This window comes from Anser cygnoides, chromosome 15 (genome assembly GCF_040182565.1).
Source record: "Anser cygnoides isolate HZ-2024a breed goose chromosome 15, Taihu_goose_T2T_genome, whole genome shotgun sequence".
Taxonomy (NCBI): Eukaryota; Metazoa; Chordata; class Aves; order Anseriformes; family Anatidae; genus Anser; species Anser cygnoides.
This window is the reverse complement of record NC_089887.1, coordinates 8,368,020-8,388,029: the sequence shown is the minus strand read 5'-3', so window position 1 is coordinate 8,388,029 and position 20,010 is coordinate 8,368,020. Positions and strand designations below refer to the sequence as shown.

The 20,010-nt window shown below is 41.3% G+C and overlaps 2 protein-coding genes across 4 annotated transcripts; one reads left to right on the top strand and one right to left on the bottom strand.

Moving 5' to 3' along the window:
• Positions 1–316: 316 nt before the first annotated feature.
• ERI2 (ERI1 exoribonuclease family member 2) lies at positions 317–6,400 on the bottom strand. Its single transcript, XM_066977909.1, has 8 exons — positions 6,238–6,400; positions 5,273–5,409; positions 4,999–5,126; positions 4,699–4,855; positions 3,905–4,005; positions 2,638–2,719; positions 1,865–1,953; positions 317–1,660 (listed from the first exon to the last, which is right to left on the bottom strand). Exons 1-8 carry the CDS (start codon positions 6,279–6,281, stop codon positions 317–319), a joined length of 2,082 nt encoding a protein of 693 aa, XP_066834010.1. The 5' UTR covers positions 6,282–6,400.
• REXO5 (RNA exonuclease 5) lies at positions 5,603–20,002 on the top strand. Of its 3 annotated transcripts, none has more exons than XM_048060411.2 (19): positions 5,603–5,783; positions 6,842–6,963; positions 7,858–7,984; positions 8,856–8,943; positions 10,148–10,297; positions 10,450–10,538; positions 11,342–11,457; positions 12,301–12,439; positions 12,979–13,073; positions 13,875–13,977; positions 14,441–14,577; positions 14,901–15,009; positions 15,351–15,461; positions 15,591–15,728; positions 16,261–16,353; positions 16,835–17,054; positions 17,460–17,653; positions 18,272–18,381; positions 19,781–20,002. In XM_048060411.2, the coding sequence occupies exons 1-19, from the start codon at positions 5,667–5,669 to the stop codon at positions 19,848–19,850; spliced, it is 2,328 nt and encodes a 775-aa protein (XP_047916368.2). In that variant the 5' UTR covers positions 5,603–5,666; the 3' UTR covers positions 19,851–20,002. The 3 variants fall into 3 exon arrangements, with proteins under 3 accessions (XP_047916368.2, XP_066834009.1, XP_047916374.2); XM_066977908.1 differs by lacking the exons at positions 5,603–5,783; positions 6,842–6,963 and adding exons at positions 8,085–8,316; positions 9,387–9,590 and having other exon boundaries at positions 7,853–7,984; XM_048060417.2 differs by lacking the exons at positions 5,603–5,783; positions 6,842–6,963 and adding an exon at positions 8,085–8,316 and having other exon boundaries at positions 7,853–7,984.
• Positions 20,003–20,010: the final 8 nt, after the last annotated feature.

The window sequence follows — 20,010 nt, the reverse complement described above, 5'->3', positions numbered from 1 at the left end:
AAAATTACATCATTAAAGTGTTGAGGACTAGACTAGCAAAGAATTTAAAATACATGATACAGTATAAATAATAACAGCTGCTCATACTAATTTTAGCATTTAGTATTTTCTGTTCTCTCACACTTCATTAATTATATAGTTTATAATATATGAATATTTCTGTATGCTTGAACAATTTCAATTTTTATCCACATTAACCAAGCAATGTCACGTTCTGAGAATGGGATGAAAACATTCGACATCATTACACTGTCCTGGTTATATTAAGTATGGTTAACTAACGATTAAAGATTAAGACAAAAAAAAGTAGTAAATGTCAAGTTCTCATAGATGGCCTAAGGAACAAACGTTTTTTGTTGGAAGAATTTCCTAAAGTACTGGGGCAAGTTCTAAGAGAGGTTGAGGCACCTGCATTCAGGGTGAGAACATTAGTTTTCTCTTTTAGAAAGGCATTTTCCCACTTGAAGTATCCACAACCTTTCTTATTACTGTCATGCTTGCCAACAGGACAACAAAAAAATGCTTTGCCATGATTTGGACCAGCATTTGATACATACAGCCTTTTAGCTCTTCGACCACAGTTACACAGAGGGGGAGTTGGTTTTTCATTTTTCACAGCTGTTACAGACTGATTCAGATTGACTGTGGAGTTCAGAATGGCATGAGACACTTTGGACAAGTTTGAACTTCTTAAAGGTAAAGAATGATCAAAAGATGCATTTTTTTCTTTATATATAGAGAAAGACCGTTTCTTTGCTGGTGGGAACATTTTTGGACTAGTTGGCTTTCTTTTAGGAACCTCAAAAGGAGTAGAATTATTTTTCATTGATGTTGATTGTGATGAAATAGCATTTACCTTTGCAGATGGTAATTTAAAAGCTGAAAGATTTGAAGTCTGCCCTTGTACTGTTCCTACATTATAGATAGTAGTATCAGGACTTTTGTAAATAATAGATTTGAGAGGTTCCACGGGTACAACAGTTTTCCCTGAACTTTGATTATCTGAACTCATCACAGCTGATTGCTTTGGAATTGTTTCTTCTTCAAACACTGTTAAAATATCCATACTTGAGCCAGCTTTAAATTCAACACAGTCTGATTTTTGTTCGGATTGAGATTCTGGTATTAAAGCTACATCTTCCCAGTCAGCCAGCAGAGGTAAACAATCAGAACTAGTACTGATATCCTCAGTGGAGATGTTAACTGAGGAGATGGTAGTGGAGACAAGTACTAGTCCTGATCCATGTACTGGAAAGCTGTATCTGGTTGTACTCATAATATGCCCGTTGTTCAATCCTTGCTGAATGCCTCTTGATAAATTACTGTGAGATTGCTGCACATGTCCAAGAGGAAGAGGAAGTCTGTCAGTAGACACTGACAAAGAGCTTTGGGCTTGATTGTTTAAGTCAGTCCTCAAGCTGCTGCTAGATGCAACATGGATGTCTGCAGAGGAATTGGTACAAGTGGTCTGCTGTTCTTCATTTTGTACTTTAGAATTTATGATAATTCCCACAATACTGTTGTGGTTTTTCTCTGCCAGAGAGTTTGTTTTACAAGTTCTCTCTCTGGATGTTTCGGGTTTGCTGTTACTTCCCAGTGGAGTCTTGTCAGTGAAGTTTGCATTCAGTGTTCTAGAAATTAAATTCTTCTTCAGATATGCCTAGGGAGTCCATAAATCAAACAAGATTTTGGAGAGTGAATACCCAAGAAGTTTTAGAAATCAATGTACAAAACTAGTAAGTGTGTCAGCTTAGAGATATTATTATTATTCATAGTCAAGATATTGATTTTGTTATAGCTCACCTTTCATCTGTATTTCAGGCTATAAGACAAGTAGGAGGATAGATACGAAATAGTTACTAACCTTATCCAAAGATTTAGTAATTTTCAACACACATCCATCACAAATCATCCTCCAAGCAAGACGGGCAGTATTCCGAGAATCATCCAACCCTTCAAAAGCATGGTTATATTAATGCCTTCCTTTTAAACTACTACTGGGGATGGTTCTTATTAGAGGAAAAGTGACATTTAGGTACACCTTACATAAATGAAATGGATTCACATAATTCTGACACTGTTATATAGTTCAAAAAAGGGCAGTGGAAGTTAAAAAGAAAAAAAAAATCCCCTGTGCTGAAACATCTGAAGGACCAACCCATACAGCTGAATATATAGCCACAATTATCAAAATCCAGGTTCAGTTGTATTAGCTAGGTCAAAAAAAATAATTAAAAAAATCACATTGTGCTGGTATTCTCTTACACTAATAAGCTGTCCAGACCTATCAGGGAAGATCAAGTTTTCTTATCTTTCCCCCACTCTTTTTTCTTTTGCACCCTAGCAATCCAGAGCTTGATCTTGTGCAACATACAGGCAAAAGTTTTAGGAAAGATTTCTGAAACAAAGCACAAGGTTAGAAATGACAAACTAATCTTTGAATAATCTGTCTTTTCTTACTTTGATGGTTTTGTTGAACAGAACATTGCATAGCCTGGAAGTAACATTTATGATTTGTATTAACTAGTAGATATTACTAGCTAGTTTAGTTTAGCTAACTAAAGCTAAATAGTAGCTATCTAGTCTTATAAAAGATATGTATATATATTAAAATGAGGATGATCATATCATGCTTACCAGAATGTTCCCGTCCTGCAAAAGTTAGCCCCAAATCCTGCAAAGCACCATTTAGTCCTTTAGGCTTTCTATTATAGAAGGCCTAGGGAAAAACATGCAGGTGGTTAATAAAAAGTATTTTAAAACGCCTTCACAGTGGAGTGAAAAACAGTTCAAAAATATCACCTTACAAATAGTACATCTCACAAGGCCATTGTGCAAATCAAATATTTATCATAACTGTAAAATGAAGATAAGTATAACTCAGTATGTGACTTACCCTGTAACAGATTAGAATGGAAAGAACCATAAATCCCTTCTCCCAGCCTTAAACTAATCCATTCTATCTAACCTCATTTCATTTTCATTTGCACTTTATAGTTTACATTGATGAAGGCTTTAACAGAACAACAGCCCTGGGGAATACAATTATAAGTACTATCTTGAATATTTAAACCATTGCACATTGCAAAGGTATAAGCATTAAAAAGAGTTTATATATGTGCCAAATATAGTACTTTTTCTCACTTAATATTCCCTGTTTCTCCTATAATTGCACTGCTTATCTTTAGAGACTTAATTCTGCTGCTTAAACTCCAAGTATCAGTGGACAGGTAAGACTCCTGGATAAACCTTTGAAAGCTTCCCTGGCTACACAGGGGAACCTAGGTGCCATTAGTCCCTAAGGCAGAACTCTTTGCCACGTAGACTATGAAAAAACAAGCCAAAAAAATCCCACCACCACAAACACACACACATACACAAAGCCTTTCATCTTCTCAGTATAAATTCATTTTTATATACGTATATATATATATATATATATTCATTTTCCAGTATTACTAATGCTGTTCAGAATATACTTTCTGGTCAAAGTGTGTATATATATGTATATATTTAATTCCCATACTATATCCATATGTACCTTCTAAACAGATGAGGATCACTATTTTCCATGCAGCAGTGTAAAGCAGTAAGGAGAGCATAGGAAAAACAGGAGTTAAGGCAGCAATCAGAGCAAAAGATGTCAGCAAAGGAAGAGCAGCTCAAAAAAATGTTCTGGGATTATCATTCATTTATGTAACAGAAACACTCAATACTTTTCCAAGCATTAAGACTCTGTTAAAATTCACGCTATTCTAGAGCATGCAATTTGTTATTGAGTGATAACACAGAAAGAAAACAAAGGGGTAACTAGACGCTGGAACATACATTATTAGTTTAGGTATACTTGGCCTTTGAGATGGTAACATGGGTATAAGCGTTTCAGTCTAATGATTTTTCTCACCTTATATGTTGCTTTGAGATCAATCCAGGAATTTAAGATGTCAGGTTTTCGCAACTGCTTCCTTTTACACTCATACTGCAAGCACACACCCAGGTCCCAGTCTGCACAGAAAAAGCAAAAACAAATAAGGATTTATTATATTTTTTTTAGTCCTGATGCCTTCCAATTAGGCCTTTCTCATCTCAATGAACTAGAGGTTACAAAACAACAACAAAAAAAAAAAACACAAAAAATTTCAGCAAGAAAAAACGCAACCGTTTGCATGATAACTCCAGATACAGAGCACAGACATTTAATTGGGCAGGTCACCAGTACTGCTGTACTTCCATCGCTGTCCTAAGCGTGCCTTAAAAACCTACATAAAGAGATGAATCAACGTACTAGTAACATCCTGTACAGATGCGTACAGGACACATGAAGCCTTTGGACATGAAAAGCACTTAAGTTGCTGCAATGGGATAAGACGACAAGTGAGCGCGTGTTCTTAGTGAACATTGACTTTGTGATGCATAAATATCTTGGAGACCTCACTAAATCATTTGCACTTGTTGAGAATGGCAACACATTGCAGTCTATGTAAAGCAGAAAAATGCGATAACCCTAGAGACAAATATGCAGTGAACAAGTCAGAATTCAACAGTATTCATATTTTCAGTCTTACCCAATATCACGTCCCTAATATTTAACAGGATTTTGACTCCCTAGCAGTGAAGATGCAATCTTACTAGCACCACCAAATGTTCAGTTTTAATGGGTATTAATTTGCAGAAAAATCAAATGAAACTTTTACCTACCTGTCCAAGTGACAAAGGTACCTGGTTTTGCTTCTGAAGTAGAATTATTTAGAATATCTGAACTGAATACAATTTTCTTCTCCTGTTGTATCTTTTGAATCCATTTCAAAAACTGCGATAAACAGATGTTTAGAGGGACCCCTTCATCGACTTGATTCTTTATGAAAGAGAAGAAGAAATATGTATGTGTTAATATGGACTGAAATTTATTTGAGGCTTATTTCTCCTTAGCCCTCTTTAAAGGTCTCCATAAAATAGTAGTAAGTAGCAATTCTAACTTCATACTAAACGGCACTATACCTGCGTTATGCCGGTCAGTTCCGTACAGAACTCGGAGAGCACAGGATGCTCTTGGGGCTGGACATAGGTGTGGAACTCAGCTTCGATCTCTCCTGTGGCAGTGTTTAGCAGGACTGCTGGAAATTCAACTGCGACAAAACCAAAACGAGGTGGGGGAAAAAAGGGCCAGAAAGGTTAAAGCTGCTCACAGAGGTTATTCCGTCCGCTTAAACGCGGGCTGAGCCGTCAGGGGAGGGCAAACACGGCGCCAAGGACCCGGCGGGCCGCCACTCACTGATCTCGGGGCTGTGGCGCCGCTCGCCCCGCCAGCAGGTGGCCTCCAGGTCCACGACCACCAGGTGCCCGAAGCGCTGCGCCGCCGCCGCCGCTCCGCTCCGCGCCCGCCCGCTGCTCCTCGCCAGCCCCAGCTGCCTGCGGGCGGCACCGGGCTCTCCTCAGCACCCGCCTCGCCCCGCTCCCGGCCTCCCCTCCCAGCCCCCTCGGGGCGCTCCCCAGTGCCCAGCCCGACGGCCCGCACCTGGCCAGGCGCTTGGTGGCCATCCCCGCCTCAGCGCCGGCCGCCGGCCGCCATTTCGAGCTTCCCGCCGAGCAGCGGGCGGGGCGGGGCGGAGCGGGGCCGCGGGGAGGGGCCGGCCCTGAGGAAACCTCCCGCGGCCCGGAGCGGAGCCATGGCCGGCAGCGGGAACGCCTGCAAGAGGCCCGCTGAGGCCGGCGGCGCCGCGGAGGGGCTGGGGGCGGCTCGGAAGAGGAGCAGGACGGAGCGGGGCGGCCGGCACAAGCCGAAGGTGGGCGGCCGGGGGGGGGAAACCCCGGGTCGGCGTGAGGAGCGAGAGGCTGAGGGCCATGGTGTCGCGAGTTGTTCCTAGCGGGGGTTTGACCGCTCGAGCCTCAGAGGCTGGCACCTCTGTTTAACTTCTAACCTACGGCCTTAAATTGCACCAGCCCAGCCCAGGGGGGCAGGCTCTGCCACAGCTAACGAGCACGAGGCTCGTTAGCGTGCTGGGGAAAACACTGTCTGGTAGCGAGGCAGCTGCCCGAATAAGCCCCCTGCGGGATTCGATCTGTAGTGTTGTCTGCTTGTTTGTGGTTTTTTTCTGCTTTTTTTCTTTTCAGCTATGACATCAGTATGCCGTGATGTCTTTTCATTAGGTAAAAAAGAACATCCGTAAAAACTTACAGGCCTAAAGAGCACTATTGGAACAGGGCAGATGGGCAGCAGAGGCCTCCAAAATAACGTACCTGCTTGCTGAGTAGCTTGGGAGAATTCTTGATTTTAGAATCATTAAAGAGCTGTTGTGCAGAGTTGTGTGGTAGCATTCATTTCATCGCATCTAGTCTGATGCTTTTTTCCTGTATCTTCCTTGCATGTTAATGGAACATTCTTTTTCCTGCAGAGGCCAGCAGATCCATCCACCAAAGCAGATGACACAGTGTAAATGAAGTAAATGGGTTTCAACAAAACAAGTGGCTACATATAACGCTTGTATAAATGCCCAAAGCTCTACAGCAGCAAGCGGGTGAATGGGTTGAGACTGTAGCACATCATGTTTGCAAATTAAGTAACCTTAAGTCTCCTTAGTATGTATGTCTTCACATGTTCATCGTTACAAAATACATCTGTAAAGTTAGAGGACCTGGGTTACTGAAACACTGAGAGTAAATTTATATTGAAGTGTGATCTGGAAAGAAACTTTTTGTCCATATTGAATGGAAGAGTTATTTTACGTGTAGTTGATTGCACCCAAGTGGTAAATGATTTCCTTTTACTGTATAATTGACTTCATTTTCTGTAAACTTGTGTGATCACATGAAACTTTCTTTACTGGCCTTTTCCTTTTTGCAGGAAAAGTCATCTCACTTGTCTGCAGCTTTATTTGGTGAGGACTGTGAAATCAGCCATGACCAGGTTTATGAGTTGTTAAAGTATGCAGCTTTGGGAAAATGCCACAATGCCACGCAGCCCAGGTATAACACCTTCATATTTGGGAGTCAACCCTGTCTTATGTCCTCATATGCTGTGAAAACCTACCTAAAAGCATAGGCAACATTTGTTTTAGAATCCTTGCAGCACAGATCCCATAATGACAGACTGCATTGTGTAGATATGGTTCTTGTTAGACTTGGCCAGAGACCAGAATTTCTCCTCTGATAAAAATTCTACCATTTCATAACTTTGCTTCATGCAGTTACCAAAAACTAAACAATTTTGTTGTACAGAAGCTTCACACATTGAGGAATAAAATGATGTTAAAATACTAACGCAAAATGTTTCATGACAGATATAATTGAACTGTTTTCTCTAGAGTGTTTTGGGAAAGACATTTTAATCACTGCCCTTTTTTGGGGCAGTTTCTCAGCAATGGAAGTGGGAGGCTCAGGAGTGTATATAACCTCGGATGGCATAAATATGGTGAAATGTAATAAATCTGGCAATAAAGCTAAAGGTAAAAATGCTCCACTTTGGATTTTTACTGTCAAAGAGAAAATGATTTTGTGAAACTTTCATTTTGATGAAGTGATTTCATTCTTCAGTTTGATTGACTAGACTGCATCATTACAGCTGAAGTTACTTGTATGTATTCCTATTCTGATGCATATAAATGAGATGGGTAAGTTATGACTTGAAATAGTACTGCAGCAGAATTTTGCTACAATTCATCCTTTCTGTCTCTCATGTTATGTTGCTTCTAGGTATATGTGGCTGGTTGAGATAAGCTTTAAAAGCCTCTTCTCATTGAAGTCACTTGGCACTTTGCCGTTGACTGACCTAAAAGCTGGGTTGGTGCCAAGTTTGTTTTTAAGAGTGCTTGATGATTGTTTTGCTTTGATTTCTTTTTTTTTTTTTTTTTTTAATTGCAGCTGGTGCCATATTTATCACCAAAGCCACCTGGCTGGGGTTGTGGTTATTGTTCTACATGAGATGAGCCAACTCCATTTCTACAAATTCTATTTACAGTTCAAACACCTCAGAAAAGTGTTCCAGCATGTAAGTCCCCAAGCTATATTGATGTCTACTAAAATTCCTGCAATCCTTAAAGCATGTCCCAGTGATTAATGCTGCAGTGAAATTATTGTCTTTCCAATAGGAAGAGCCTGTCTTTGACTCCCAAAGCAATGAGAGGATCTGTTTGTGGCCTTTGTAAGCTCAGAACAAAGGCCAGGGATTTAATATTGGAAACAGATTTTCAAGACTTAAGTCTTTGAAGCCTTACCAGGTGAAATGTGCATACATTGGTGTTTCAGCCCTCTATACTTCCAACATCTTCAGGATGCCTGGGAGATTGAAAATACCTCAGTTGATTTGAAATTTACTTTAAGGTATGAGTAAGGAGAATCTCAACAGAGTTATGCTATTCCCACTGGTTGAAAAATCTCTCTGACAATTTACGCTTTATATCAAACTTCTCCCATTTCCCAAAAGGATTATTAAAATAACTACTTTAATTTTCTGAGCTACAAGCAACGTTTTTGAAGGAAGAAAGAAGTGCTTTGATTGGGACTTCCAGAGAATTCTCTCTGAACTGCAGCAAACGCAAAATGACGGCTTAACTGGAAAGTCTGGAACTGCTTTAGTTTCTATCAATGAAAGTCTGAAACTTGCATTCTCAGTCATATCTGGGAAGGCAAATCTTTCCTTAGTACAAAGAATTCTATAGTGTGCATCATCATAAGATGTTTGGTTTGTGTCTTGTTTTGTTTTCCTAAGAAAATGCCCAACATACTTCTGCTACTTTTTTTTAACCATCTTTCTCTAAATTTTATTGCTTTGGGGATAAAAAGGCATCTTATATGCTTGATGTTTCTGCTATGATTCAAAGTTCCTAAAACGTCTTTTTTTTTTTTTTTTTTCTCTCCAGAGATTCACATTACCACCTTCTTCAGCTAGCTTCCTAGCCAACCTGTATGGAGAAGGAGCAAACATGAAACCTCAAAACAATGCACAAGGTATCTTGCTTGGTTTTGCATCATCCGTTTCAGTCACAGTGATTCGCTTTCAAGGGTAATTTAATAGCTTTGCATGCTGTGCAATCCCAGCTTGCTGCTATGGTGAACTTGTTTACAAAGAAACAAGTATAATAGCTTATGCCAAAAGGCTAGTTCCCCTAACTAGTTCGGTAACTCTCTGTTGGGCTCATTGTCACAAGTAAATGTAAAAAGAACAGATTTTTTTTTTTAGTAAGTTTAATCCAAAATTCTGATGCTTCATTACCCATTTTGTGATTGTTTTATTGTAACATATGTCTAATAATAGATACACAGATAGAAATTAGATTCAAGCTAAGTAGTTACTCATTTGTTCGTAGTTTTCTTTTGTTATACTGAGCTGCAAATCAAGGTAAAGAACAGGTATGTTGACAACTGATCTCCTATTTTTACACTCTTTATAGAGGTGATTGTAATCCAACGGGCTTGTACAAAACCCGCAAGAGACTACCATGAGAACTTCACTGAAATTGTTAGAAGTGTAACAAAGAATCTTGAATTCCAGTCCTAAATGGGAGAATGAACAGCTGTTGCTTTCAATGTATTGACAAAGTCCTCTAGCATCCTGACTGTAAACCTACTGCACAGTCACAGATCTGAGATGTCAGGTATATTTTTCTTTAAGTGCAATCTGCAGAGAATCACCTACAAAATAGTTAGAGTTTATACAGCTGTGGATTCTGGTGTCAGTTCAATGCTTGCTTCTTTTTGAGCCACAGAGTGCATTTTCTCCTAATAATACTTTGGGGAAAGAATTTCACACGGAAAGTAGATAAAAAGTACTTCTTTTACAGCTTACATGAGGTAACAGATGACTATGCTGTCATGCTTATGAGGAAAACGTTCTCTCTTACTGAAAGGAATGTGAGACAGACTTGTGATGTGACTTGCTCACAATCAGCTAACTGTCAGTAGCTGAGCTGGGAGCAGGATTCAAGTACCCTGTCACATGTCAGCATATATCATTTATCCTTTTATATATATATATATATACATACATATACATATATATATGTGTGTGTATATATAGCTTATTGTTCCACGTAGTGTTTTATTGTATTATATGTATTATTATATGGTGTAACCTCTTAATGTGCGTACTAATACAGAAAACTGCAAGTAAGGAGAGCTATCTGAATTTGACAGGTGATTTTGTATGTTACAGGCTTGATTTCCACTAGCAGTGGATGTATTCCTAAAAACTCAGACTTGCAATGTGATCCCATCATCCGGAAATACGGAGAATCAAAACAAGGCCTTACTAGGTACATTCTAACTTCAAAAGAGCTGAAGAAAAATGATTATCCCCTGAAAGGTCAGTTTTCTGAGGTTTTTGGTTGGTTGGGTTGGTTTGGTTTTTGTCTGTTTTTAATTTTGCCAGTTAATGATATGTTTGGTCATATAAGATACATGATGACTATTAGAAGAGAGGTCTGTGTCTTGTTCACAGGTGTCTTTTCGTTTTAGGCTCCCCTGGCTGTAGGGGTTATGTGCATACAGCGTGTGATCAGCAGAGGACAGACAGCAGCCCCCTCTTTGGTCTGGATTGTGAAATGGTAAAAATAAACACGTGACCTTACAAAGCACAGTCGAGCAATCAAGCTTCAAGCAGCTATTCCAAAATGAGCCAGGCACCCTGGGTATTTATTAAACCCCTTCTGATGTATTAATATCTGCTGCCAGTCCCTTCAGTGATGGTACCAGTGTTAATACAACCATAGGAAGGTCTCAGTCCTTCCCGAGCAGTGCACCAGAGAGCTCAGTTACGTGGTGGTTTTCAGAACAGCATCTGGAACTGCCAGGTCTACCGCCAATGCTGCAGTAACTCCTGAGACTTTATTTTTTTAACAATTCTTTTTCCCAGCCCTCCCCAAAGTTTGGGAATGCAGAGATGTCTCTCTGCTACCCCTTTAGCCATCCCAGCTCTTCCAGCAGCATGTTGTGGTAAGGATTCCTCTCTTAGTGCAGTTCTGACCTTGCAGATATGCCCAGTCGGCATCAGCATTGAGTGACTAACGATGCGATCTGGGCTCTACTTTTAAATTACATTTATCTTCTCTGGTGATGGTGCTGTCAGTTGCAGCCCTGCAGTGCAGAGTACAACCTGATTCTGTGAAATCAGCACTTCTTTGTAAAGGCTTTCTTTGTGTTGTGCTTGCCTGCGTGTTTGCTGTGTTTATGGTGGGCATTTAACAATTCAAATGAAGCGTGCTACATAAAGCAAGCTATAACTGGTAGATCTCTAAGTAAAGCAACTCCTTAGCAGTGATGCTGGCTGTAGCCAAAGCAGATCTCAGCTAAGGTTGTTGAATGGCAGCATTGTGCTGATTCAAAAGCTGCCTCTGCTTTTTCCTGACAGTGCCTGACTGCAAGGGGGAATGAAGTCACTCGTGTCTCTTTGGTGGATGCACAGGGTCAATGCCTCTTGAATGAACTAGTCAAACCTGAAAGCACAATAGTGAACTACCGCACCAGGTGACTCGTACTGAAGTTTCTTATCTCTTCAAGAGCTACAAGCCTTTCAAATCAAGCCTGTAACACAGGACCTTTCAGAAAACTTTGGTCTGTACACTTGTCTACTCACCGATGTCTACTGTATTTTACTTGGTGTTAAGAATCCAGTTTGTGCTTTGTGGGTAGAATAACCAATGTTATGTATGCACTCCCTGCTGTGCAGTGCCCCAATGTCTAGACAGAAGCATTATCGTTCTGCAGTGTTCTAGGAAAAGTTCTGTTACAGGTTAATGATACACAGTACAGGTTACTCTTTACTGCCGGATATAAAATCGGATACAGGGTGAGTAAGAGTACGGGATTGCAGTCTGGGTCTCTGCTCTGTAGCTAAGTTTGCTCATCTGTAGAAAATGAACAGTGCAGGTCATCAGCTCACTTAGAGCTCTAGGGCTGGGCTTAGTATTATAATAAAAGAAGGCAAAATTCAAGCCACGTCTTCTCCAAGACTTTGCCTGGATGTATCCAGGAGGTGAAGTGCCAATTCCCTCAGGTTACTTGGAAGCATTTCCTTCCATGTCAGCTTTACAATATTTCCTTACCTGTGCTATCTGGTGCTAAGAACTGCATCACTTTAAGTTATGCTTGAGAGAGAACAAACTTTTGAAACAGATGTGGTAGCTGCAGCAGCTTAATATTTGTGCAGTATGTCCTCTTATGTTGGAATGCACTTATAGAGGAACCAGTAAATTGCATTTTGTCATTAGTTACACTGGGTTCTTTTTCTACATACCCTGCTTGTAATGTTCTCCAGTAAGTGCTGTTGCTAATGCACTGCTTGTACTCCATCCACCTTCTGTTTTGAAGATTCTCAGGAATCACAAGGAAAATGCTGCTTCCAGTGAAAACAAGATTGCCAGACGTACAAAGCAGATTAAAAAAAATACTTCCGCCTGATGCAGTATTGGTGGGTCATTCTCTAAATGCTGATCTCCAGGCTTTGCAAGTGAGTATGCTTTTACGAGTGTTTTTCCCAAAACTGCTATTAATTTCAGGCCTAAAAGTTCCAATTATGTTTTTTAATTAGTGAACACTTGTTAGTTGCTTTTCATTATGAATAGCTTTATGGCTGTAAGGATTTAAAAGAGAAATACTCCCCTTACATCTATAAAACCTGCAAGGTGCTGTTCAGAACCCAAAAGGAAGGAAGGTTGCAAGAGAAGCTTTACCTTTCTGCTTCAGCCAGGTGCTTTCGATCACTCTGTCATGGGAAGAACTGAAGTCCTTCCTGTACTGAATTTAACCAATCTCAAATGCTTGAGTCATAATCATTCCAACCCAACCTAGGTCTTCCCAACAGACCTTTAGAAAGGAGATTTGGGCCTGTTTCTTGGTTCCCATGTGTTCTCTTGTCCGAACCAGTTACCTGTCAGTGAGAAATGGGCAACTGAAATGAAAGGGCAGAGGCACAGATAATGGAGTCACTGCCCAATTCTGTATGAGTGCTGTTCTTAAATTAAACTGGTGATGTTTTCTCTCCTCCAGATGATCCACCCTAGTGTTATTGATACTTCGTTGCTTTTTGCCAGAAATGAAGGTCGAAGATTTAAGCTAAAATTTCTAGCCAAAGCTGTTTTAGGGTAAGATTATTCTTGCATTGTTATGGGAAGCATTAGAAACTGTTATGGGGGCTATAGGGTCCTGCTCTTCCACCAGTAGGATGAGAAATTTTTTTTCTGATAAAACTCAAAAGGAAGGAGAGCAGGCTGTGCAAATAGACAATAAAGAGGAGTTTACTGTGTGCTTGAAACATCAGGCAGTGTAATAAATTGGCTTATCTTTGAGCGAGCAGGGATGCTATGACACAACCAGTAATGAGCTCGTTTGTATGTGAACCATAAAACTAGCTTTTCTGCACTTCTACCGCTATATGAAATTGTAGAGCAGCAAATGAACTCTGGCTTACATAAATGAGATCTGTTGCAGTTATCTAGAAAGAAAAGCTAACTTATGGAAGTATAATTTACTGACTTAATCATGTCCCTTACTATACTAGCTATTGTAGCACATCTTAGCAATCCAGCACGCACCATTTACTCTGTAGCTCCAAACCTCACTGAATTGGAGGTTGCCTCCCTGCCGGTGCATTGGGTCATTGGTCAAGGAAAAAGCAAAATTAAAAATAATCACGCCTTGGAGTACCAAGTATTACTGCTGCTTCTGTCAAACCCTGTAAACAGTGTTTTGCTCAATGTTGCAAAAATGTTTCTTGCAGTAACTTTGGGGAATATTTCACAAGAATACTGCTGCACAGAATTGAAATCCTTTTTGGAGAGGGGAAAGCTATTTTGCCTGAAAAAGACCCAATTTAGAAAAGACGAGATGTTGGCCAGTATGGAAAAACAGATAACCTGCCTGTACACCTAATTTTGATGCCCTAGGAAGGAGATCCAGTGTGACCAGAAGCTTGGTCATGATCCTGCAGAAGATGCAAGAGCTGCATTGGAATTGGCTCAATTCTTTATTGAGCAAGGACCAGCAAAGGTAGCTATATCTAATGTCTTTAATAGCAGAATATACAAGTTGTGTATATGAAGAAAAAGTATTCTTGCCCATCCTCTTACCAATTTATAAGAGAAATTGGGCTGATCTTGCAGAGGGGCATTGGGGGAAGAAAGATTCAGACACTTGCAGCCTACAGGAGTGCCTATCATTTTTTTTCTAAATAAAGAAGTGAGGGACCTTGCATGTTTTGGCAGCGATTCAGCAGGTTTTATGAATCCCCTTGTATTGTTGGTTTCTGGAGAGGATGTTTTGGACATGCTGGTTGATGCTCTAAGTTCTGCATGCTTAAAATGACAACAGGAAATAATAAGGCAAGAAATGAATGTCTGTCTTTCTCCACTAGTGTGGAATGTGCCTAGGTGACTCATAGAGAAGGCACATGCTTCTTGGTTAGCTCCAATTAGCTGAGATGAAAGCCATCTACTCATCTTCCTTCCACAAGGTAGCAGAACTAAATTTGGAAATGCTGCTGACAGCTGAAAGACTGACTGAGGTCTCACAGAACAAATCTGCGTTACAGCCACAAGGATGTAGAGTCCAGAAGCAGTCGAATGATCCTCCGCATCTATCCAAACCATGGTAATAAGATTCTCAGATATACATGTTTTTCCTTTGATTGAATCCTCAGTGAAATCAAAGAAGTGTCTTATGTTTTCAGAAGCCATCAGTGTCTTCAGAGAGACACAGATAATTGTAGAGTAGCACTGAAAATTTTTCAGAAATAGTATCTTAAATTTCACAAAGCATTTTCCAGGCTGCTTTTGATCTTGAGGGCAAGAATATTCTTTAAGATTTCTTTAATGAACTGTATAATTTCTCATTGACAGGCACTTCCTTGCATGCTTTTAACTCACCATATCAATAACTACTGTGATTCACAGCTTTTTTTTTCTCTCTGCTAGTTTTTTAGACTGCTTGCAGGTGACCGGCCAAAAACCTCTCCTTTTGGGCAGACAGGAAGCGGACTCTTCTGGTCTGTGTCAGAGTAACATGAGCACTTCAAACAAACAGGTGAATGGATTTGGGTGGGTTGGTCTAAGCAAGCTTCAAAGTAGTTTGAAGTTCTTGTTCTGGGGGTGGGTTGATGAGTCCTATTTTAAAAAGCTGGCTGACAGTAGCGTTAGCAATAGTGTTAATACCAGGTTAGCTAAATCCATTTTCTTATTTCAGAAATAAGCTTTGATCCCCTATCACCCTCTCATGACTCACTAAAGAAGAATTTCTGCCTGAGGGCTTCCTTGGACAATAATGACAATTAAAGTAGAGAACTAAATTCAAGAGCTTTGTTTCTGGTCTTTTGCAGTAGAATTATCTTGCACCTCTTTGGGCCATGTGTACTCTTTTCCTTCCAGATTCTTCAGAGAGCCTTAGAAGATGTTCCCCTCTCCACATTCAGTATCATTCAGTTCAGTTTGGGTCCAGAGTACATTGCATCTCATCTTCTTGCTGGATTTTGTGAAAAGGTACCTTTTTTTTTTTTTTTTCCTGAGCAAGACTAGTTTTCATTGCTCAGTTTGGAAAGAGGCGTATCTGGAGGCATCTAGTAGTTCCTTTGCTTTGTGAAGTTCCTTCTCTAATCTGTGTTCCCACAGGTGAGAAGCAAGCTGACTGACATGCTGACAATCTATGCAGGTCCTTTTGAAGAAAGTTTTTGCCTGAAGGCTGTGAAAAAAGAATTTGGGAGGTGTGGGCCAATCCAGTCTCTGACAGTGGTAACGGAAACATACCAGGTGAGGGGCACTCAAAGCATTCAGCTTGTTGACAGGCAGTGAAGTCCTGAGTAATCTCTAGGATAGATGTGGATGAGAACCACTTAAATACCTTTCTTTTGCCTTTGTTTTTTTCCTCTGGCTGTTTGGTCATGAGCTACAACAATTCAGCATGTATAAAAGCTGCTGCACGCAGCAACAAGAATAAGCACAGCTGATGTGACATAAGTGCTGCTCAAGCTAGAGAGCTTTAACTGAGTACTGGTGAAACCGAGATGATTTTTGTTCCTTTCAAGAGCATTGATATGCTAAGGTCTTTAGTGGCAAAACAAGGTTGCTAATAATTACCAAGTTAATTGAAGGTTTTTTAAACAGCTACGGTATATGGAGTGTTACCTGTATTACCAACCCACACCTTTTTATACCCTATTTAAAAAAAAAAAAAAAAAAAACAACAACAAAAAAACCACACAACTTATTGAGACCTGAGTTGTAAAGGGGGAGGGCTAATGTGTATTATTCATAAACCTGAAGTGTATTATCTTGTTTCAAGCCCTACGTCTGTATCCAATATGAAGTGCTGGAAGCTGCTCAGCTTGCTGTGGAAAGCCTAGATGGAGCTGAGGTAGCAGGATCCTGCATTAAGGTAAACAAAGTAAATAGCAAAAGCCCAAGTTACATGTAGCACAGGAATACTGGCTAATATGTCACTTCTTAATGCCTACTTAGAGTCTGGGCAAAACCTGGCTGGCTGTGCTGTTGCCATCTCCCTGTCCCTAGACAATTTAGGGCCGCTGGCAGAAAGGAGATGGCTGTTGCCCTCTTTCTTTCCCATCTGCCAGCAGAAGGGGGTCAGAAAGCATTCTGACCTGGCAACTGTGTCTTAAAAATGAGGAGCCAAGTAACTGGGTGTTAAAATGCCACATACGTAGTATTCTTAATTGTCCTGCATTACAGACATATCTTTCATGACTAATTAATCTAGCCTTCCTTAATTACATTGGTCACAGAAGGGAAAATAGCTAACCGAATTTTGGTAATTGGACAGAACCGTTTAAAACAGAAGCTCAGAACACAGAGCTGCTTTGGCTGATGTGCTGTGTTTGTTCCTGTTGGACCCACCCCAGGTTCAGAGACCCGTCTCTGCTGCAACGCTGGACTGTGATGTTCTGATACAGGAACTAGAACTGGATATAGAAAATGAAGGTGTGATTTATGTGGCCGGTCTAAAGAAGTCATTAACAGAGACAGACTTGCAAGAAGAATTCAGCCAGTTGGAAGCCCTGGAAACTCTATTCCTGCCAAAGGATCTCCAGAGTGGAAGGCACAGGAACTGCTGTTTCCTCAGTAAGTAGCTTTGCAATGCAGCCTGGTTATTTCCTTCAAATAAGCTTGTTCAGCAGTACTGGAAAACTCACAGTGACACGGCAAGAGCAACTGAAACTCACGTCTGCTCCAAGTGACAGTATTTAAAATACTCAGGTGAAAGCACAGCTGGCTAGTGTGCAGCTTTGCACTGACATGTAATCACCTCTAAAAAATGAGGAGAACAGCCAGATGAGTGGTCTTGCATTTAACTGGCAGTTCTTTAGTCTGACACTTACCTGTTTGCAGGATGAGCATCTGCTTACTGCAGTGATCTCAGTTTCTCATTTCCCTTTAGCCCTCCACCTTTTTAGCACTGCCTTGCAGGTGCCAAAGAACAGGGCAACATAACTGGCAAAGGGTGATCCCTTTCTCATTCTTTTTCAGAATTCCAGACATCACAAAGTGCTGTGGATGCCCTTGAAGTTATAAACAGCTGGGCTGTGAAGGGCAGCAAGTTAAGAAGTAGGAAGGCGCTTGCTTCAGGTCACCTCTGGAGATGGATTTGGCAAATGAATCACAGCAGGGAGAAGCAAGTAGGAAACAGCTTATGTGAGAAGACGGCACCTCTACCTGACTCTGTGAGTTTAAGGCTAGGCTGGTGTTTGTTGCAGTTTGTTAGCGAGGTTAATGGCATTGAACTGCGTGCTGCCCTGGGAACCAGAGGTGGTCACTGGGAGGAGGCTTAGGTACAGAGCTGGATGTAGCAGTAGGATCTTCTGCTGGTGCAGAGGCTGCCATGGCTCAGTTTTCATAAGACAGCTTGGAGACGTAAGATCCCAGGAGATAATGTGGCATTAGTGGGGTACAGTATAACTAAAAACAGCCCAGGCATATGGAACAATGAGTTCCCTAGAGAGGAACTGCAGCCTCCCACCTGAGAGCACGCTGAGCAATGCACAGGTATAGGAAGGGGTATGGAAGTTGGAGAGAGACAACAAGTTGTGTAGCCTACCGGAAAGAACAGATCTAGGTGCAGCTCCCATTTTTACTGGAGGAAGCTGCAGTGCCCCGTGAGTAGGGTGTGTGCTCTCCCTGCAGAGGGGCTGTTGCCCTTCCCAATGCTAGCCAGAAACAGAATCGCCCCTTTCATCCCTGACACGGCTCCAGGGTGAGTCACCGCATAAACACTTTTAGATGTGATTGTGACATATCTGCAGCAGAACGGGGGATTTCAAGGCTTGTATTCTGTTACACAGGAGCAGGATCTAAGGAAAAAGGTGAAGAAGTTGGACCAGATTATAAAAAAGCTTTATAGAAGTCTGCAGAAGAATACCTTGTGCGTTGTTCTCTTTCCTGGAACAAACAGGTAACTTGCCCCTTGTTTTGCTAGGAGTCCTCTCCTTTCCCTCGCTGCAGCATCCTCGCAGAAAAGACATTTAAGGACGGAGAGAAACACACTTCAGAAGCTCTACTATTTGTTGGTAGTGTTTTATATGGGGTCAAGTTATTTTGTTAACCAAAGAAAATCATACCCCTCCCTCTTCCTTCCCCCGCACCATCTACCAGTTGTCTTGTGGTACCCTGCCTTACATGCTTCATCCTTAGTATGGCTCAGGGATCCAGGTTCACTCCATTCTTCTGTCAGGGACATGAAAGCATGATTTGGGAAAGAGGGAAAAAAAAAAAAACCCTGCCATGCTTTCATAGGAAAGAGCAAGTTGTTGTGCTGGGCCTCAGGGGTAATAGCAGGGATGCTTCCACATGGGGTAGGCTCCCTTTATTTCCCAAGGGCCCGAAGTGCCATGGATAGCCATTCCTTGTTTAATTATTAACAAGAAAATTGAATCTTTCCCAGGCAAGGCCTTAGTTACTGAATACATTCTTATTTCAGCGGTCTTCTCTCAGTTTGTTCAGCGTTGCTCTTCAGCCAGCCAGACAAGGGTCATGTCTACCCCTGCCTTTTTGAAGTTCATCTTCAACACAAGGGGCACCAGGCCTTTGGGGAGACACGAGCCAGGCCCTGCTATAGAAGCAGGGAGCCAGAGCAGCAGCTCTTTTGTCAGGCTACGCAGCCAGGCCCAGCTCCCCGCTCTTACTTGCAAAGCTTCCCGAGGAGAGGACGCCTGATGCTGTATTATCTTCGTGACCGCTGTCCCTGCAGGGGGGAGGCATCCCAAGCCCAGAGGCTGCTTAGGCTCAGTGCCTGTGACAAACCCTTTCAGCAAGGGTATGTGCCAAAGCCTGCTCTTGGCATGGCCTGCTCTAACTGGGCAGTTGTTGGTAACCTTATTTTTTTTTTTTCCTTAACAGCATTTAGCTGGTTTCCCATCACACCAAAGAATAATAGCATGCAAAATGAGGCAGCAGCATTTCTTCCCTCATTAGACAAATGCTGATTGCATGTAGCCCTCTACAACTGCTTTCTTGCATAAGGGTGGTATCAGCTACTGCTTCAGCGTAACTCAGCCATGTCTGGGACAGTTTGGGAAAAAGGGTTGCACCTTCCCAGGCCTGGAAGAGGTTTCTTGCCAAGTGAGGATCCCAAATTACTGTTTCCCAGAGGACTGATAGGTCAGAGCAGGCTTCTTGTTTAAAATAATGATGACTCATGGTTGGCTGGGGGAAAAAAAACAAAGAACAACCCAACCTTGCAGTTTTTCAGTGTGCTGACACATGGGCTTCCTGGCTCCTTACTGCTAGGCCTACTAACTTCTGGGCATCAACGCTACCCTGAACAGAAATAACATCTCTTGTTTATGTTGCAGCGTACACGGATCGCAGTCTGGCCTTGGTCTGATGGGAATAAAAGATGACAGAGGGAGCAGTGCTTGTTAAGCTGCCAACTTTTAAAGCAATCTTTTGTTAAGATATTCTTAATTACTTTAAATATTGATGTCTCTGTAAAGACCCCTTATCATAAGAACAATAGGCTTTCACTATATCTTTTATAAAGTCTAAAAATAAAAGGTATTCAAAACGTCTTAAAAGCATACTA